This window comes from Tachyglossus aculeatus, chromosome 19 (genome assembly GCF_015852505.1).
Source record: "Tachyglossus aculeatus isolate mTacAcu1 chromosome 19, mTacAcu1.pri, whole genome shotgun sequence".
NCBI classification, from domain to species: Eukaryota; Metazoa; Chordata; class Mammalia; order Monotremata; family Tachyglossidae; genus Tachyglossus; species Tachyglossus aculeatus.
Genome location: NC_052084.1, coordinates 28313752 through 28331824, shown reverse-complemented (window position 1 = coordinate 28331824; position 18073 = coordinate 28313752). Strand labels below are relative to the sequence as shown.

Sequence of the window (18073 nt, the reverse complement as noted above, 5' to 3'; positions counted from 1 at the left end):
TCCCAAGCGCTTAGTACAGTGCTCTGCACACAGTAAGCGCTCAATGAATACAATTGATTGATTGATATTTATTTTATTTTCTTAATATGTTTTGTTTTGTTCTTTGTCTCCCCCTTCTAGACCGTGAGCCCGCTGTTGGATAGGGACTGTCTCTACATATTGCCAGCTCGTACTTCCCAAGCGCTTAGTCCAGTGCTCTGCACACAGTAAGCGCTCAATAAATATGATTGATTGATATTTATTTTATTTTCTTAATATGTTTTGTTTTGTTCTTTGTCTCCCCCTTCTAGACCGTGAGCCCGCTGTTGGATAGGGACTGTCTCTACATATTGCCAGCTCGTACTTCCCAAGCGCTTAGTCCAGTGCTCTGCACACAGTAAGCGCTCAATAAATATGATTGATTGATATTTATTTTATTTCGTTAATATGCTTTGTTTTGTTATCTGTCTCCCCCTTCTAGACCATGAGCCCGCTGTTGGGTAGGGACTGTCTCTACATATTGCCAGCTTGTACTTCCCAAGCGCTTAGTCCAGTGCTCTGCACACAGTAAGTGCTCAATAAATATGATTGATTGATTGATTGATTAGTCCAGTGCTCTGCACACAGTAAGCGCTCAATAAATACGAATGAATGAATGATTGAATGAGAATGGGACCTGGAGGAACCCAAGAGTAGGGGAGCGAAGGTTTCTGGGCGCAGTCAGGGTAACCGCAGCCAGGTCCCCTCGGCTCTCATTCATGCCCACATTTTTGTCCACATCCACATCCATCCAGGGCCAGTCTCTCCCTCCGTTTACGTCTACTCCCTCACCCCAGCCCTGGATTGAAGCTTCAGAGCAATCAATCAATTAATCGTACTTATTGAGCGCTTACTGTGTGCAGAGCACTGGACTAAGCGCTTGGGAAGTCCAAGTTGGCAACATCGAGAGACAGTCCCTACCCAACAGTGGGCTACCAGTCTAAAAGGGGGAGAAAGAGAACAAAACCAAACATAGTAACAAAATAAAAGAAATAGAATAGATATGTACAAGTAAAAGAGAGTAATAAATATGTACAAACATATGTACATATATACAGGTGCTGTGCGGATGGGAAGGAGGTAAGATGGGGAGATGGAGAGGGGAACGAGGGGGAGAGGAAGGAAGGGGCTCAGTCTGGGAAGGCCTCCTGGAGGAGGTGAGCTCTCAGTAGGGCCTTGAAGGGAGGAATCAATCAATCAATCAATCAATCGTATTTATTGAGCACTTACTGTGTGCAGAGCACTGTACTAAGCACTTGGGAAGTACAAGTCGGCAACACATAGAGACGGTCCCTACCCGACAGCGGGCTCACAGTCTAGAAGGGGGAGACAGAGAACAAAACCAAACGTACTAACAAAATAAAATAAATAGAATAGATATGTACAAGTAAAATAAATAGAGTAATAAATATGTACAAACATATACATATATACAGGTGCTGTGGGGAAGGGAAGGAGGTAAGATGAGGGGGATGGAGAGGGGGATGAGGGGGAGAGGAAGGAAGGGGCTCAGTCTGGGAAGGCCTCCTGGAGGAGGTGAGCTCTCAGTAGGGCCTTGAGGGGAGGAAGAGAGCTAGCTTGGCGGATGGGCAGAGGGATTGGGGGCATTCCAGGCCCGGGGGAGGACGTGGGCCGGGGGTCGATGGCGGGACAGGTGAGAACGAGGTACGGTGAGGAGGTTAGCGGCGGAGGAGCGGAGGGTGCCGGCTGGGCTGGAGAAGGACAGAAGGGAGGTGAGGTAGGAGGGGGCGAGGGGATGGACAGCCTGGAAGCCCAGGGTGAGGAGTTTCTGCCTGATGCGCAGATTGATTGGTAGCCACTGGAGATTTTTGAGGAGCAACCCTAAGCGGAGGCAGTCGCGGCAACCCTACCCAACACACTTTGGTCAATCCCCGCTAAGGATCCCAGGATGGTGGCCCTGAGCCTGGCCTCTCGGTTTTGTTCTCCGTCTCCCCCTTTTAGACTGTGAGCCCACTGTTGGGTAGGGACTGTCTCTATATGTTGTCAACGTGTACTTCCCAAGCACTTAGTACAGTGCTCTGCACACAGTAAGCGCTCAATAAATACGATTGATGATGATGATGACGACTGTCTCTATATGTTGCCAACTTGTACTTCCCAAGTGCTTAGTACACAGTAAGCGCTCAATAAATACAATTGATTGATTGATTGATTTATCCTCCGATCCCCAACCCCCTCAGCACCGGTGTTTTCTCCCGACACTCCCTCCGCGTCTTCCTCTTCACCTCAGCCCATGACTCACGGCTTTTTCCACCCTTTGTCTCAACCTCGTCGGACAGTAGAAAGCTAGAGGAATATGGTACGTGTTTGCAAAACCGCGTAAGCCTTGACCGTCCTTTCTCTCTGTCTCTTCCCGCCGGCCCGTCTGACTCTGAACGCGCATGCTCTTGAAGTTGTCCACACCTCTTCTCAATCAATCAATCGTATTCATCGTATTTATCGAGCGCTTACTCCTTTTTGGAATCTCGTCTCTTCCCGAGAGGAGCAGCCCACGCCTCTTCTCAATCAATCAATCATATTTATTGAGCGCTTACTCCTTTTTGGAATCTCGTCTCTTCCCGAGAGGAGCAGCCTACACCTCTTCTCAATCAATCAATTGTATTTATCGAGCGCTTACTCCTTTTTGGAATCTCGTCTCTTCCCAAGAGGAGCAGCCCATGCCTCTTCTCAATCAATCAATCGTATTTATTGAGTGCTTACTCCTTTTTGGAATCTCGTCTCTTCCTGAGAGGAGCAGCCCACACCTCTTCTCAATCAATCAATCGTATTTATCGAGCACTTACTCCTTTTTGGAATCTCGTCTCTTCCCGAGAGGAGCAGCCCACGTCTCTTCTCAATCAATCTATCGTATTTATCGAGCGCTTACTCCTTTTTGGAATCTCGTCTCTTCCCGAGAGGAGCAGCCCACACCTCTTCTCAATCGATCGTATTTATCGAGCGCTTACTCCTTTTTGGAATCTCGTCTCTTCCCGAGAGGAGCAGCCCACGCCTCTTCTCAATCAATCAATCGTATTTATCGAGCGCTTACTCCTTTTTGGAATCTCGTCTCTTCCCAAGAGGGGCAGCCCACGCCTCTTCTCAATCAATCAATCGTATTTATCGAGCGCTTACTCCTTTTTGGAATCTCATCTCTTCCAGAGAGGAGCAGCCCACACCTCTTCTCAATCAATCGTATTAATCGAGCGCTTACTCCTTTTTGGAATCTCGTCTCTTCCCGAGAGGAGCAGCCAGACTTCCTGCTGGAAAAGGGGCTCCAAAAGGCCACGGGGCTGGGATTTTTTGGAAGCGGCGACGGTCTTGGCAACCGAACAGGCCGATCTATTCTATTTCTTTCTCTATTTCTACCGATCCGTCTGGGCCTCTTGACCACCCGGCCGGGCTCTCTTTCAGACACAGTCGAGGGAGGGTGGAGGAGAAATACAAATCCTTTGAATCCCCCCAAACTCAGGGCTGTCTGCTCCGCTGAAGGGCTACCATCCTTCTAGACTGTAAGCCCACTGTTGGGTAGGGACCGTCTCTAGATGTTGCCAACTTGGACTTCCCAAGCGCTTAGTCCGGCGCTCTGCACACAGTAAGCGCTCAATAAATACGATTGATCGATCCCCCTGCACCGCTACCGACCGGAGTGGGATCCTGCCGGCTGCATTTTGCAATTGAGAAAACCCAGATAAGCCAGTTGGCTTCATCATGAGAAAAAAGAAAAAAAAAAAAGAACAACCACGCAGGATTTTCCACTGCGGAGAAGAGCTTAGAAAAAAAGCAGTTGCGCATTTCCATGGATTACACCGCGGTCCGATGTCAGAAGGGAGTTTTTCCAATGTACTTTCTGGGAGTTGGGACCGAGACCAAAAACGTTCCCTGGCTGTGGAACAGCATGGCCTAGTGGAGACAGCCCAGGCCCGGGAGTCAGAAGGTCACGGGTTCTAATCAATCAATCAATCAATCGTATTTATTGAGCGCTTACTGTGTGCAGAGCACTGTACTAAGCGCTTGGGAAGTACAAGTTGGCAACCTATAGAGCCCAACAGTGGGCTCACAGTCTAATCCCGGCTCCTCCACTTGTCTGCCATGTGGCGTTGGGCAAATCACTTCACGAGGCCTCAGTTACCTCATCTGTAAAACGGGGATTGAGACTGTGAGCCCCACATGGGACAGGGACTGTTTCCAACCTGATTTGCTGGCATCCACCCCAGTGCTTAGTACAGTGCCTGGCACATAGTAAGCGCTTAACAAATAATAATGATGGTATTTGTTAAGTGCTTTGTGCAAAGCACTGTTCTAAGCGCTGGGGAGGCTACAAGGTGATCAGGTTGTCCCACGGGGGGCTCACAGCTTTAATCCCTATTTTACAGATGAGGTAACTGAGGCCCAGAGAAGTGAAGTGTCTTGCCCAGAGTCACACAGCTGAAAGTTGGCAGAGCCAGGATTTGAACCCATGACCTCTGACTCCAAAGCCCGTGCTTTTTCATTCATTCATTCAATGGTATCTATTGAGCGCTTACTGTGTGCAGAGCACTGCACTAAGCGCTTGGGAAGCACAAATACATAATTATTATTATTATTATAGTGCAATAATAATCAATCGTATTTATTGAGCACTTACTGTGTGCAGAGCACTGTACTAAGCGCTTGGGAAGTACAAGTTGGCAACATATAGAGACAGTCCCTACTCAACAGTGGGCTCACAGTCTAAAAGGGGGAATGATGTGCATCTAGCTTTATTTCTATTTATTCTGATGACTTGACGGCTGTCGGCTGTGTGTGGCTCAGTGGAAAGAGCCCGGGCTTTGGAGACAGAGGTCACGGGTTCGAATCCCGACTCCGCCAACTGTCAGCTGTGTGACTTTGGGCAAGTCGATTCACTTCTCCGGGCCTCAGTCACCTCATCGGTAAAATGGGGCTCAAAATTGTGAGCCCCATGTGGGACAACCTGATTACCTTGTAACCTCTCCAGCGCTTAGAACAGTGCTTTGCACATAGTAAGCGCTTAATAAATGCCATCATTAATATTATTATTGACACCCGTCCACATGTTTTTTTTTTTTTTTGTCTGTCTCCCCCTTCTAGACTGTGAGCCCGTTGTTGGGTAGGGACCGTCCCTGTTGCCGACTTGGACTTCCCAAGCGCTTAGTGCAGTGCTCTGCACACAGTCAGCGCTCGATAAATACGATTGATTGATTGATAGATAAATACGATTGAATGAATGTGCTGCATTCTCTGCTGTCAGAGCCGACTCTCCCCCTCTATGTTTTCCCATCCCTCTCTCCCACCCCAGTCCCTTTCTCCAGTAAACTGGTTCCCAGCTGGAGAAGGGGGATGACTCCTGATTAGCTGGAAACTCACGACACACAAGCGCTTAGTACAGTGCCCTGCACACAGTAAGCGCTCAATAAATACGATTGATTGATCGACACACAAGCAGGATTTTCCAGAGACAGAGAACCCTCCCCGCGTCAACACTGCGACCTTGAAAGGGAGATTTTAGCCTCACGCTTATCTCCAACCCCAAAAGCATAGAGGTGGGACATCACCAAACAAGGATGTCTCTCTGTGAATGGCCCCCCTCAACACAAACCAAAAACAAGACAAAAAACCCGGCCAATAGACGCAGGATATTTTTAGAAATTCTCCACAGGAAGAAAAACCGCATCTCCGCCCATTCCCGGTCAACGGCATCTGACAACCTCAATTTTCCTTGCCCTAGGCCTAATCCAAACTGAGTCCAAATTTTTTTTTTGGTAATTTTCTCCGACCACTGGCTTGATTTCCAACGAAAGAGGTTAAGGTCGGCCAGGACTGAGGGATGATTCCCTTTGGTGCAAATCAATCAATCAATCAATCGTATTTATTGAGCGCTTACTGTGTGCAGAGCACTGTACTAGGCGCTTGGGAAGTACAAGTTGGCAACATATAGAGATGGTCCCTACCCAAGGGTGGGCTCACAGTCTAGAAGGGGGAGACAGACAACAAAACACATATTAACAAAATAAAATAAATAGAATAGATATGTACAAGTAAAATAAATTTGAACCCATGACCTCTGACTCCCAAGCCCAGGCTCTTTCCATTGAGCCACGCTGCTTCACTGTACTAAGCGCTGGGATAGATACCTAGTTAATGAGATTGGACATAGTCCCTGTCCTACGTGGGGCTGTCTTAATTCCCATTTTACAGAGGAGGCAACTGAGGCCCAGAAGATGAGTGACTTGCCCAAGGCCACAGCAGATAAGTGGCAGAGCTGGAATTAAACTGCCAGCAGCGTGGCTCAGTGGACAGAGCCTGGGCTTTGGAGTCAGAGGTCATGGGTTCAAATCCCGGCTCCACCAATTGTCAGCTGTGGGACTTTGGGCAAGTTACTTCTCTGGGCTCAATTCCCTCATCTGTAAAATGGGGATGAAGACTGTGAGCCCTCCGTGGGACAAACACATCACCTTGTAATCTCCCCAGCGCTTAGAACAGTGCTTTGCATGTAGTAAGCGCTTAATAAATGCTATCAAAAAAACCCACAACAGCTTGCCTTATGGACACCTTTGCCGGCAAAAGGGAATTCTGCCCTGATACATCAAGAAAAAGCACAAATCCAAGTGGGCATCCTTAGGGAGACTGCTGGGTTTCACCAATAGGGCATCAAAACATAAATACAATTTATTTTTTGTAAATAATTTTTTTAAAATTTTGTAAAATTTTGTTTGTAAATTCGTAATCTTGTAAAAAAATTATTTTTGGTATAATCAAAACCGAAGATCCTCAAAGCCACGGTGCGGGGACCGTGTCCACTGGCTCTATTGTACTTTCCCAGGGCTTAGTGCAGTGCTCTGCAGAATAGGCGTTCAACAAATAGCGCCTGACAATGCTGCCGACCATTCTGTACGACCGCTAACAACGGAGAGCTGTCAAACCGTGACCATTTGCTCAATGAACCCAACTGCTCCTCTATAAAATGGGAATTAAGACTGAGTGCCCCGTGTGGGGCATGGACTGTAGCCAACCTGATCAGCGGGCATTTACCTCAGCGCTTAAAACAGTGCCTGGCCCATAGTAAGTGCTTAACAAACGCCATAAAAATTAAAAAAAAAAAAGACACGAGGTCAATGCATACTTTAATCATAAGTTTAAGCCTGGATTTGTGTTGAAGACATTTGATCCAGTTTCGAATTTAAAGAGACACCGAGTTGAAAAAGTCCCATTTTTTTCTGCTATCCTATGAGCGCAGCTGATCACCGACTGGACCCCAAATCCCGAAACGGGGAGAGACCCCAGTCTCTTTCCACCTTCTTCCTCCTCCCCAGCTCCAAAAACGACTTCCTAAATACCATCAAACTAGAGGCGGAGCAAGGTAAAACCCGCTTTATTTCATTTTCGGCTGGTACAGATGAATAAATATTGATCCCGAACGTGAATTCGGCTCATTATCCCAGACGACTGATCCCTGGACAGGTGCGTGGGACGGGGCTCCCGGGAGGTAAACGTCTCTCAACTCTGTTTCTTGGGCATGGAAGCTACCCCCAGCAGATAGAGAGCATAAATTGTTCCTGAAACGGAGGCAGAAAGAGAAAAAGGAGAGTTACGTGATTGGCGTGGAAATGCATGTGTGCGAATTCAATACCCCAGGAGAAAGTCTGCAAGGTGTACACTGCACCTAAAAAATAAACTAAATTACCTAGTGACTGAAAAGATAGCTCTCAGTGCTAGCCCCACCTACAGCTAGTGGTTTCTAAATCTCGGCCCCTCCCATCAATCAGTCGTATTTATTGAGCGCTTACTGTGTGCAGAGCACTGTACTAAGCGCTTGGGAAGTACACGTCGGCAGCATATAGAGACAGTCCCTACCCAACGGTGGGGCTCATCCCCCGAGACCCATCTGTGAACGCCGATTGTTGGGTTCGAACCATTTAAGAACATGAAGGTTTCCAGTGTGAAAACGCAGTGGGGAAAAAATACCACTTTACGGGCAGGAGCATCAGAAATGACCGACTTGAGTTGATGGCACTAGGGAAACACGAATGTGCAGATGCAGTAATACGATTTATTTAGTGTAATGGCAATGTATTCTGTGTTAATGTTTTGTTGTCTGTCTCCCCCTTCTAGGGGGTCAGCTCCTTGGGGACAGGGAGGGATCAGGTCAACAAACTCTATTGTTTTGGCCTCTCCCAAGCACTTAGTACAGTGCTCTGTACATAGTAATTGCTTAATAAATACCAGTGATTGATTATTAAAGTCCCAGTTAGGCCAGAATTAAAAGAAAATAGGGCTAGATTCCTCCCAGACCCACTTACAACATACAAAGGAAGTCAAAGAAAGCTGAACATATCACTCTATAGAACAGTCCACCTGTTCTGTTTTGTTGTCTGTCTCCCCCTTCCAGACTGTGAGCCCGCCGTTGGGTCAGGACCGTCTCTAGATGTTGCCAACTTGGACTTCCCAAGAGCTTAGTACAGTGCTCTGCACACAGTAAGCGCTCAATAAATACGACTGAATGAATGAATGGGAAACCTCATTCCTACCAGATTCTCCCCACACAGTGGCTGAATCACAAGTGCCCTGAAGTGAGATCCTGAAATCCCATGGGGCCCGGATCCTTGACGATGATCTTGTCTTTTGACTAAGTCACGGGAAAACTCCACTTTCAACAGACTTCGGTTCACCCAACTTGGACTTCCCAAGCGCTTAGTACAGTGCTCTGCACACAGTAAGCGTTCAATAAATACGACTGAATGAATGAATGAATGGGAAACCTCATTCCTAACAGATTCTCCCGACACAGCGGCTGAATCACAAGTGGCCTGAAGTGAGATCCAGAAATCCCATGAGGCCCGGATCCTTGACGATGATCTTGTTTTTTGACTAAGTCATGGGAAAACTCCACTTTCAACAGACTTCGGTCTCCAACTTGTACTTTCCAAGTGCTTAGTACAGTGCTCTGCACACAGTAAGCGCTCAATAAATACGATTGAATGAATGAATCTCTCGCTGAGCAGAGCTGGGAGTGAGGGCAGACAAGCTGAAAGACTTCAGCCTCCCACGCGTCCCTTTTCTCTCGGTCGCTCTCCTCCGGCCCTGAAATGCTGCCATTCTTTTACCTCTTCCCTAAGACCCCGGAGCCACACCCTGCCCTAAATTGGGGCTCAGGGAATTCCGGCAAACCGGATCTGAACCAAATAATTTCCCCGTCGGCAGTCTCACTTGTCCTCCAATACCCCCAAGGGGGAGAAATGGCTTCCCCCATTTTATAGGTAGGGAAATAAAGGTCCACCGGGGTTCCCTCGGCGATTCCTTATTGCGTTTTCACCTCACGCCAATGACAAATTGGGGAATGTCTTTAGGCCGCAGAGCGAGTTTTCCCCATCCCGAGGTTTTGCAAGAGAGAGAACCGGATGCAAGAGCCGTGGCTCTGCCGGGAAAAATCCTTCAGGATTCATTTTGATTGAGGGCTAGATGAAAGGCCGCCCCTCCTCGCCCAGCACTCGAGGGCAGGGATCACCTCTCCCCACGGATCCAGTCCATGAGCGGTCCCCGGCATCGTGCTTACCCCCAACAGTAAGGACCATTGTGGCTCGGTATAGCAAGGCGTCAGCCACTCCGCCTTTGAGGTGCACGGGAATCCCGTTGTCCTCCTACACAAAGACACAAACGGCCAGCGTTACACTAGCAGTCGGGCCTGCGGTGGGTACTGCTTCTCCAATACGCTGAAAAGACAAATCCATTAGCTGCGAATTTAAATGAGATTCTCCGCTATCTCTCCAGATCGCCAGGGTTAAGTATTGAAAGCCATTCCCCGACATTAAAGACCATGACCATACCACAAGTTTCAGGCTAAGGCCTTATTGTTCCGATTAGTTGCGACCTTTACATGCGTTTCTGAATATGCAACATCGGTGGTATCCTAAATTAACTCGGGACTAAAATATGAGCGCCAAAATGGCAACAGAGTACCAGTGCAGACATTTATGCAGAATTCACAGGATACCTTCGCTGGTCACGAAGGTTTGGTTTATATGCTTTGTTTTGTTGTCTGTCTCCCCCTTCTACACTGTGAGCCCGCTGTTGGGTAGGGACTGTCTCTAGATGTTGCCAACTTGAACTTCCCAAGCGCTTAGTCCAGTGCTCTGCACACAGTAAGCGCTCAATAAATACTACTGAATGAATGAATGAATTTATTACCCTATTTTACTTGTATATATTTATTCCACTTATTTTATTAATATGTTTTGTTTTGTTGTCTGTCTCCCCCTTCTAGCCTGTGAGCCCGCTGTTGGGTAGGGATCGTCTCTATGTGTGGCCAACTTGAACTTCCCAAGCGCTTAGTCCAGTGCTCTGCACACAGTAAGCACTCAATAAATACAACTGAATGAATGAATGAATTTATTAGTCTATTTTACTTGTACATATTTATTCTACTTATTTTATTAATATGTTTTGTTTTGTTGTCTGTCTCCCCCTTCTAGACCGTGAGCCCGCTGTTGGGTAGGGACCGTCTCTATATGTTCCCAACTTCAACTTCCCAAGTGCTTAGTCCAGTGCTCTGCACACAGTAAGCGCTCAGTAAATACAATTGACTGACTGAATGAATGAATTTATTACTCTATTTTACTTGCACATATTTATTCTCTTTATTTTATTTGGTTCATATGTTTCATTTTGTTGTCTGTCTCCCCCTTCTAGACCGTGAGCCCGCTGTTGGGTAGGGACCGTCTCTAGATGTTGCCAACTTCAACTTCCCAAGCGCTAAATCCCGTGCTCTGCACAAAGTAAGCGCTCAATAAATACAACTGAATGAATGAATTTATCACTCTATTTGTACATATTCTACTTATTTTATTAATATGTTTTGTTTTGTTGTCTGTCTCCCCCTTCTAGACCGTGAGCCCGCTGTTGGGTAGGGACCATCTCTAGATGTTGCCAACTTGAACTTCCCAAGCGCTTAGTCCAGTGCTCTGCACACAATAAGCGCTCAATAAATAAGATTGAATGAATTTATTACTCTATTTTACTTGTACGTATTTATTCTACTTATTTTATTAATATGCTTTGTTTTGTTGTCTGTCTCCCCCTTCTAGACCGTGAGCCCGCTGTTGGGTAGGGACCGTCTCTAGATGCTGCCGACCTGAACTTCCCAAGCGCTTAGTCCAGCGCTCTGCACACAGTAAGCGCTCAATAAATACGATTGAATGAATGAATGAACCCCCCCCCCGGCCCTCAGACTAATCCTGGGCACAGGGTTGGGGAGATTGAAGGAGACGGGAGACGGTTGGCCCGTCACGGCCCTGGCCCCGCAATCACATGGGCTTCGGATGCGGTCTATCAATCCACCATCCCCCAGACCGAGGCTAACATACGTCCACGGCTTCCCCCGAACCACGCTCTTGGCCACTACGGTACCTGGAATAGTTTTTGCTTCTCTCGAACCTTGTTTTCAAACTGTCTGCGGGAGGCGGTGCTTATGGTCCTCTGGCTCAGCTGGCGAAGGGCCTGGGTGAGAAAATCCGGGAGTCGCGTCCTTTATTTATTGGAATTTCACCCCCACCCAGTAACTCCCGGGAGACTTGGGAGAGGAAACCAGGGCACCAATTTCCAACTCCCGGGGTGAGTAAATGTCAAGAAAGGTTTGTTTTGGGGTTTTTTTTTTAAGTGATATTTGTTAAGCAGGTCATTTCTCTGTATTTCAGTGACTCCATCTGTAAATACGACTGAATGAATGAATATTGGGTAGGGACTGTCTCTATATGTTGCCGATTTGTGCTTCCCCAGCTCTTAGTCCAGTGCTTTGCACACAGTAAGCGCTCAATAAACATGGTGGAATGAATGAATATTGGGTAGACTTTTAGACTGTGAGCCCACTGTTGGGTAGGGACTGTCTCTATGTGATGCCAATTTGTACTTCCCAAGCGCTTAGTACAGTGCTCTGCACATAGTCAGCGCTCAATAAGTACGATTGATTGATTGATTGATTGATTGATGGGGACCATCTATCTGTTGCCGATTTGTGCTTCCTAAGTGCTTAGTACAGTGCTCTGCACACAAACTTGTACTTCCCAAGCGCTTAGTACAGTGCTCTGCACACAGTAAGCTCTCAATACGACTGAATGAATAAGCACTCAATAATACAACTGAATGAATGAATGAATACTGGGTAGGGACCGCCTCTCTATGTTGCCGAATTGTATTTCCCAAGCGCTTTATACGGTGCTCTGCACACAGTAAGTGCTCAATAAACACGATGGAATGAATGAATATTAGGTAGGGACCGTCTCTATGTGTTGCCAAATTGTATTTCCCAAGCGCTTACTACAGTGCTCTGCACATAGTAAGCGCTCAATACGATTGAATGCATGAGTGAATATCGGGTAGGGACCGTCTATGTTCCCGAATTGTATTTCCCAAGCGCTTACTACAGTGCTCTGCATAGTTAAGCGCTCAGTAAACACGATTGAATGAATGAATATTGAGTAGGGACCGCCTCTATATGTTACCCAATTGTATTTTCCAAGCGCTTACTACAGTGCTCTGCACACAGGAAGCGCTCAATAAACACGATGGAATGAATGAATGGATATTGGGTAGGGACCGCCTCTCTATGCTGCCGAATTATATTTCCCAAGCGCTTACTACGGTGCTCTGCACATAGTAAGCGCCCAATACAGGCAATTGATTGAATGAATGAGTGAACACTGGGTAGGGACGGCCTCTCTATGCTGCCGAACTGTGTTTCCCAAGCGCTTACTACGCTGCTCTACACACAGAAAGCGCTCGATAAACACGATGGAAGGAATGAATGAATGAATATTGGGTAGGGGCCGCCTCTCTATGTTGCCGAATTGTATTTCCCAAGCGCTTACTACAGTGCTCTGCACATAGTAAGCGAACAGTACATACGATCGAATGAATGAGTGAACACTGGGTAGGGACGGCCTCTCTATGTTGCCGAATTGTGTTTCCCAAGCGCTTACTACAGTGCTCTGCACACAGTAAGCGCTCAGTAAGCGCTCAGTAAACACGATTGAATGAATGAATATCGGGTAGGGACGGCCTCTCTATGTTGCCGAATTGTGTTTCCCAAGCGCTTACTACAGTGCTCTGCATAGTTAAGCGCTCAGTAAATACGACTGAATGAGTGAATATTGGGTAGGGACCGCCTCTCTGTTACCGAATTGTATTTTCCAAGCGCTTAGTACGGTGCTCTGCACACAGGAAGCGCTCAATAAACACGATGGAATGAATGAATGGATACTGGGTAGGGACCGCCTCTCTATGCTACCGAATTGCCTTTCCCAAGCGCTTACTACGGTGCTCTGCACATAGTGAGCGCCCAATACAGGCGATTGATTGAATGAATGAATGAGTGAACACTGGGTAGGGACGGCCTATGTTGCCGAATTGTGTTTCCCAAGCGCTTACTACGGTGCTCTGCATATAGTAAGAGCTCAATAAACACGATTGAATCAATGAATGAATATTGGGTAGGGGCCGCCTCTCTATGTTGCCGAATTGTATTTCCCAAGCGCTTACTACAGTGCTCTGCACATAGTAAGCGCTCAATACATACGATTGAATGAATGAGTGAATATTGGGTAGGGACCGCCTCTCTATGCTGCCGAATTGTGTTTCCCAAGCGCTTACTACGCTGCTCTACACACAGAAAGCGCTCGATAAACACGATGGAAGGAATGAATGAATGAATATTGGGTAGGGGCCGCCTCTCTATGTTGCCGAATTGTATTTCCCAAGCGCTTACTACAGTGCTCTGCACATAGTAAGCGAACAGTACATACGATTGAATGAATGAGTGAACACTGGGTAGGGACGGCCTCTCTATGTTGCCGAATTGTGTTTCCCAAGCGCTTACTACAGTGCTCTGCGCTCAGTAAGCGCTCAGTAAATACGATTGAATGAATGAATATTGGGTAGGGACCGTCTCTCTATGTTGCCGAACTGTATTTCCCAAGCGCTTACTACAGTGCTCTGCACATAGTAAGCGCTCAATACATACAATTGAATGAATGAGTGAATATTGGGTAGGGACCGCCTCTCTATGCTGCCGAATTGTGTTTCCCAAGCGCTTACTACGCTGCTCTACACACAGAAAGCGCTCGATAAACACGATGGAAGGAATGAATGAATGAATATTGGGTAGGGGCCGCCTCTCTATGTTGCCGAATTGTATTTCCCAAGCGCTTACTACAGTGCTCTGCACATAGTAAGCGAACAGCACATACGATTGAATGAATGAGTGAACACTGGGTAGGGACGGCCTATGTTGCCGAATTGTGTTTCCCAAGCGCTTACTACAGTGCTCTGCATAGTTAAGCGCTCAGTAAATACGACTGAATGAATGCATATTGGGTAGGGACCGTCTCTCTATGTTGCCGAACTGTATTTCCCAAGCGCTTACTACAGTGCTCTGCACATAGTAAGCGAACAGTACATACGATTGAATGAATGAGTGAACACTGGGTAGGGACGGCCTCTCTATGTTGCCGAATTGTGTTTCCCAAGCGCTTACTACAGTGCTCTGCGCTCAGTAAGCGCTCAGTAAATACGATTGAATGAATGAATATTGGGTAGGGACCGTCTCTCTATGTTGCCGAACTGTATTTCCCAAGCGCTTACTACAGTGCTCTGCACATAGTAAGCGCTCAATACATACAATTGAATGAATGAGTGAATATTGGGTAGGGACCGCCTCTCTATGCTGCCGAATTGTGTTTCCCAAGCGCTTACTACGCTGCTCTACACACAGAAAGCGCTCGATAAACACGATGGAAGGAATGAATGAATGAATATTGGGTAGGGGCCGCCTCTCTATGTTGCCGAATTGTATTTCCCAAGCGCTTACTACAGTGCTCTGCACATAGTAAGCGAACAGCACATACGATTGAATGAATGAGTGAACACTGGGTAGGGACGGCCTATGTTGCCGAATTGTGTTTCCCAAGCGCTTACTACAGTGCTCTGCATAGTTAAGCGCTCAGTAAATACGACTGAATGAATGCATATTGGGTAGGGACCGTCTATGTTGCCGAACTGTATTTCCCAAGCGCTTACTACAGTGCTCTGCACATAGTAAGCGCTCAATACATACGACTGAATGAATGAGTGAATACTGGGTAGGGACCGCCTCTCTATGTTGCCGAATTGTGTTTCCCAAGCGCTTACTACAGTGCTCTGCACACAGTAAGCGCTCAGTAAATACGAGTGAATGAATGGATATCGGGTAGGGACCGCCTCTCTATGCTGTGGAACTGTATTTCCCAAGCGCTTACTACAGTGCTCTGCACATAGTAAGCGCTCAATACATACGATTGAATGAATGAGTGAATACTGGGTAGGGACCGCCTCTCTATGTTGCCGAATTGTGTTTCCCAAGCGCTTACTACAGTGCTCTGCACACAGTAAGCGCTCAGTAAATACGACTGAATGAATGGATATTGGGTAGGGACCGCCTCTCTATGCTGTGGAACTGTATTTCCCAAGCGCTTACTACAGTGCTCTGCACATAGTAAGCGCTCAATACATACGACTGAATGAATGAGTGAATATTGGGTAGGGACCGGCTCTCTCTGTTACCGAATTGTATTTTCCAAGCGCTTAGTACGGTGCTCTGCACACAGGCAGCGCTCAATGAACACGATTGAATGAATGAATGAATACTGGGTAGGGACCGCCTCTGTATGCTGCCGAATTGTATTTCCCAAGCGCTTACTACAGTGCTCCGCACATAGTAAGCGCCCAATACAGGCGACTGATTGAATGAATGAGTGAACACTGGGTAGGGACGGCCTCTCTAGGTTGCCGAATTGTGTTTCCCAAGCGCTTACTACGGTGCTCTGCATATAGTAAGCGCTCAATAAACACGACGGAATGAATGAATGAATGAATGAATGAGTGAATGACGCCTCGTCCCCTTTCCCCGCTGGGTGACCTTGGATAAGTCGCTTCCCCGGGCGCCCGTCCGGACAACCTGATTGGCTGGCAGGGTGGTGGGCGCTTAGGACGTCGCCCGTCACCTAGTGAGCGCCCCCCACCCAAAGGGCAGCACTGGGACGCGGATTCCCCTCCTCACCAGCACGTTCCGCAGCATGTCGACGCTCCCCAGCGGCCCAAGGACGCCCGCCTCACTCCACCAGAACCGGAAGAGGATCCCGGCTGACGTCACGGGCTCCCTTGCGCACGCGCCGCGGGAAGGGCGGGCTCCGATGGCTCCTTTGCGCACGCGCAGCGGGCGGCCTCCGGGATGCGGGGGCGCCGATGTCTCCTTTGCGCATGCGCAAAGAAGGACTCCGGGAGGGGGCGCCGATCATCATCATCATCATCATCATCATCAATCGTATTTATTGAGCGCTTACTGTGTGCAGAGCACTGGACTAAGCGCTTGGGAAGTACAAATTGGCAACGTCTAGAGACAGTCCCTACCCAACAGTGGGCTCACAGTCTAAAAGGGGGAGACGGAGAACAAAGCCAAACATACTAACAAAATAAAATAAATGGAATAGATATGTACAAATAAAATAAATAAATAAATAAATATAAAGTAATAAATATGTACAAACATATACGCATATGTACGGGTGCTGTGGGGGCCGATGGTTCCCTTGCGCATGCGCATTACTAGCGGGAGGGGCGGGCGCCGCGAGCTCTTTTGCGCACGCGCCAAGGGTTGGCTCCTGGCGGGGGAGGGAGGGGGTGCGCCGCGGGCTCTTTTGCGCACGCGCCGCAGGTTGACTCCGAGGGGGGGCGCCGGGGGCTCCTTTGCGCCTGCGCATTTCAGTTTACCCGCGGGAAGGGCGGGCGCCGCGAGCTCCTGTGCGCACGCGCAGCGGGTTGCCTCCTGGAAGGGGGGGAGCCGCTGGCTCCTTTGCGCACGCGCAACGGGTTGACTCCGGAAGGGGGGGTGCCGATGGTTCCCTTGCGCATGCGCGTTACCAGGAGGGCGGGCGCCGCAAGCTCTTTTGCGCACGCGCCGCGGGTTGCGTTCCGGAGTGGGGGGGCGCCGCGGGCTCCTTTGCGCACGCGCCATGGGTTGCCTCCGGCAGGGGAGATGCTGGTGCTCCTTTGCGCACGCGCCGTGGATTGCCTCTGGGAGGGGAGGGGAGCCGCGGGCTCACTCGCGCATGCGTATTGCCCGCAGGAGGGGAGCGCCCCAGACGTCAATCGATCAGCCGGCGCCGTCGAGGGCGGGACTTCCGGTCGGCGGGGCTGCGGCTGCGCAGTAGAGCCAAGCCAGCCTGAACAGAGCGGGGGGGGGGGGGTAGAGCAATAATAATAATAATAATGATGGCATTTTTTAAGCGGTTAGTATGTACAAATCACTGTTCTCAGCGCTGGGGTAGCTACAAGGTAATCAGGTCGTCCCACTTGGGGCTCACAGTCGTAATCCCCATTTTACAGATGAGGTGACAGGCACAGAGAAGTTGAGTGACTCGCCCAAAGTCACACAGCTGACAAGTGGTGGAGCCGGGATTTGAACCCATGACTTCTGACTCCAAAGCCACTGAGCCATGCTGCCTCTCATTCCATTCCACTCATTCAGTTGCATTTATTGAGCGCTCACCGTGTGCAGAGCACTGTACTAAGCGCTTGGGACTTAGAATAACAGAATAAACAGAAGCACTGCTAACATGACACCCAAACACTCCCTGCCTGGGCAAGGATTCTCAGATCAGAGCGGCAGCCTTCTGGTGTCAGAGATCCCCTGTTCCTCTTCCCTAAGAGTATGGCTTGACAACCCAACTGCACAAAGATTGCATTGTATTTGGCTCTTCTGAAAAAAAGTAAAAGAAAAGCTTACAAACCCCTGCTTTGCACATAGTAAGCGCTTAATAAATGCCATAATTATTATAAGGAAAGAAGGGTTTCAGAACAGAAGGTGAGAAAGGCCAGGGACAGCAACAGATGCGGAAAGGAAATCGAGGCGGGTCCTGACGTCCCCTGCCAAGTCTGTGTTCTTCACTTCTTTCTTGTGACAGGAAAACAGAAAAAACAATAACCACAGTAATGTTAGGGGCTCGCTTCATACTGTGTACTTAAAAATCCAAAC

At 48.2% G+C, this 18073-nt stretch overlaps 1 protein-coding gene across 1 annotated transcript; it reads right to left on the bottom strand.

Moving 5' to 3' along the window:
- Positions 1-7371: 7371 nt before the first annotated feature.
- Positions 7372-16199, bottom strand: LOC119940846 (cytochrome c oxidase subunit 7A2, mitochondrial). Its single transcript, XM_038761193.1, has 4 exons — positions 16100-16199; positions 11419-11508; positions 9569-9653; positions 7372-7571 (listed from the first exon to the last, which is right to left on the bottom strand). The coding sequence occupies exons 1-4, from the start codon at positions 16115-16117 to the stop codon at positions 7513-7515; spliced, it is 252 nt and encodes an 83-aa protein (XP_038617121.1). The 5' UTR covers positions 16118-16199; the 3' UTR covers positions 7372-7512.
- Positions 16200-18073: the final 1874 nt, after the last annotated feature.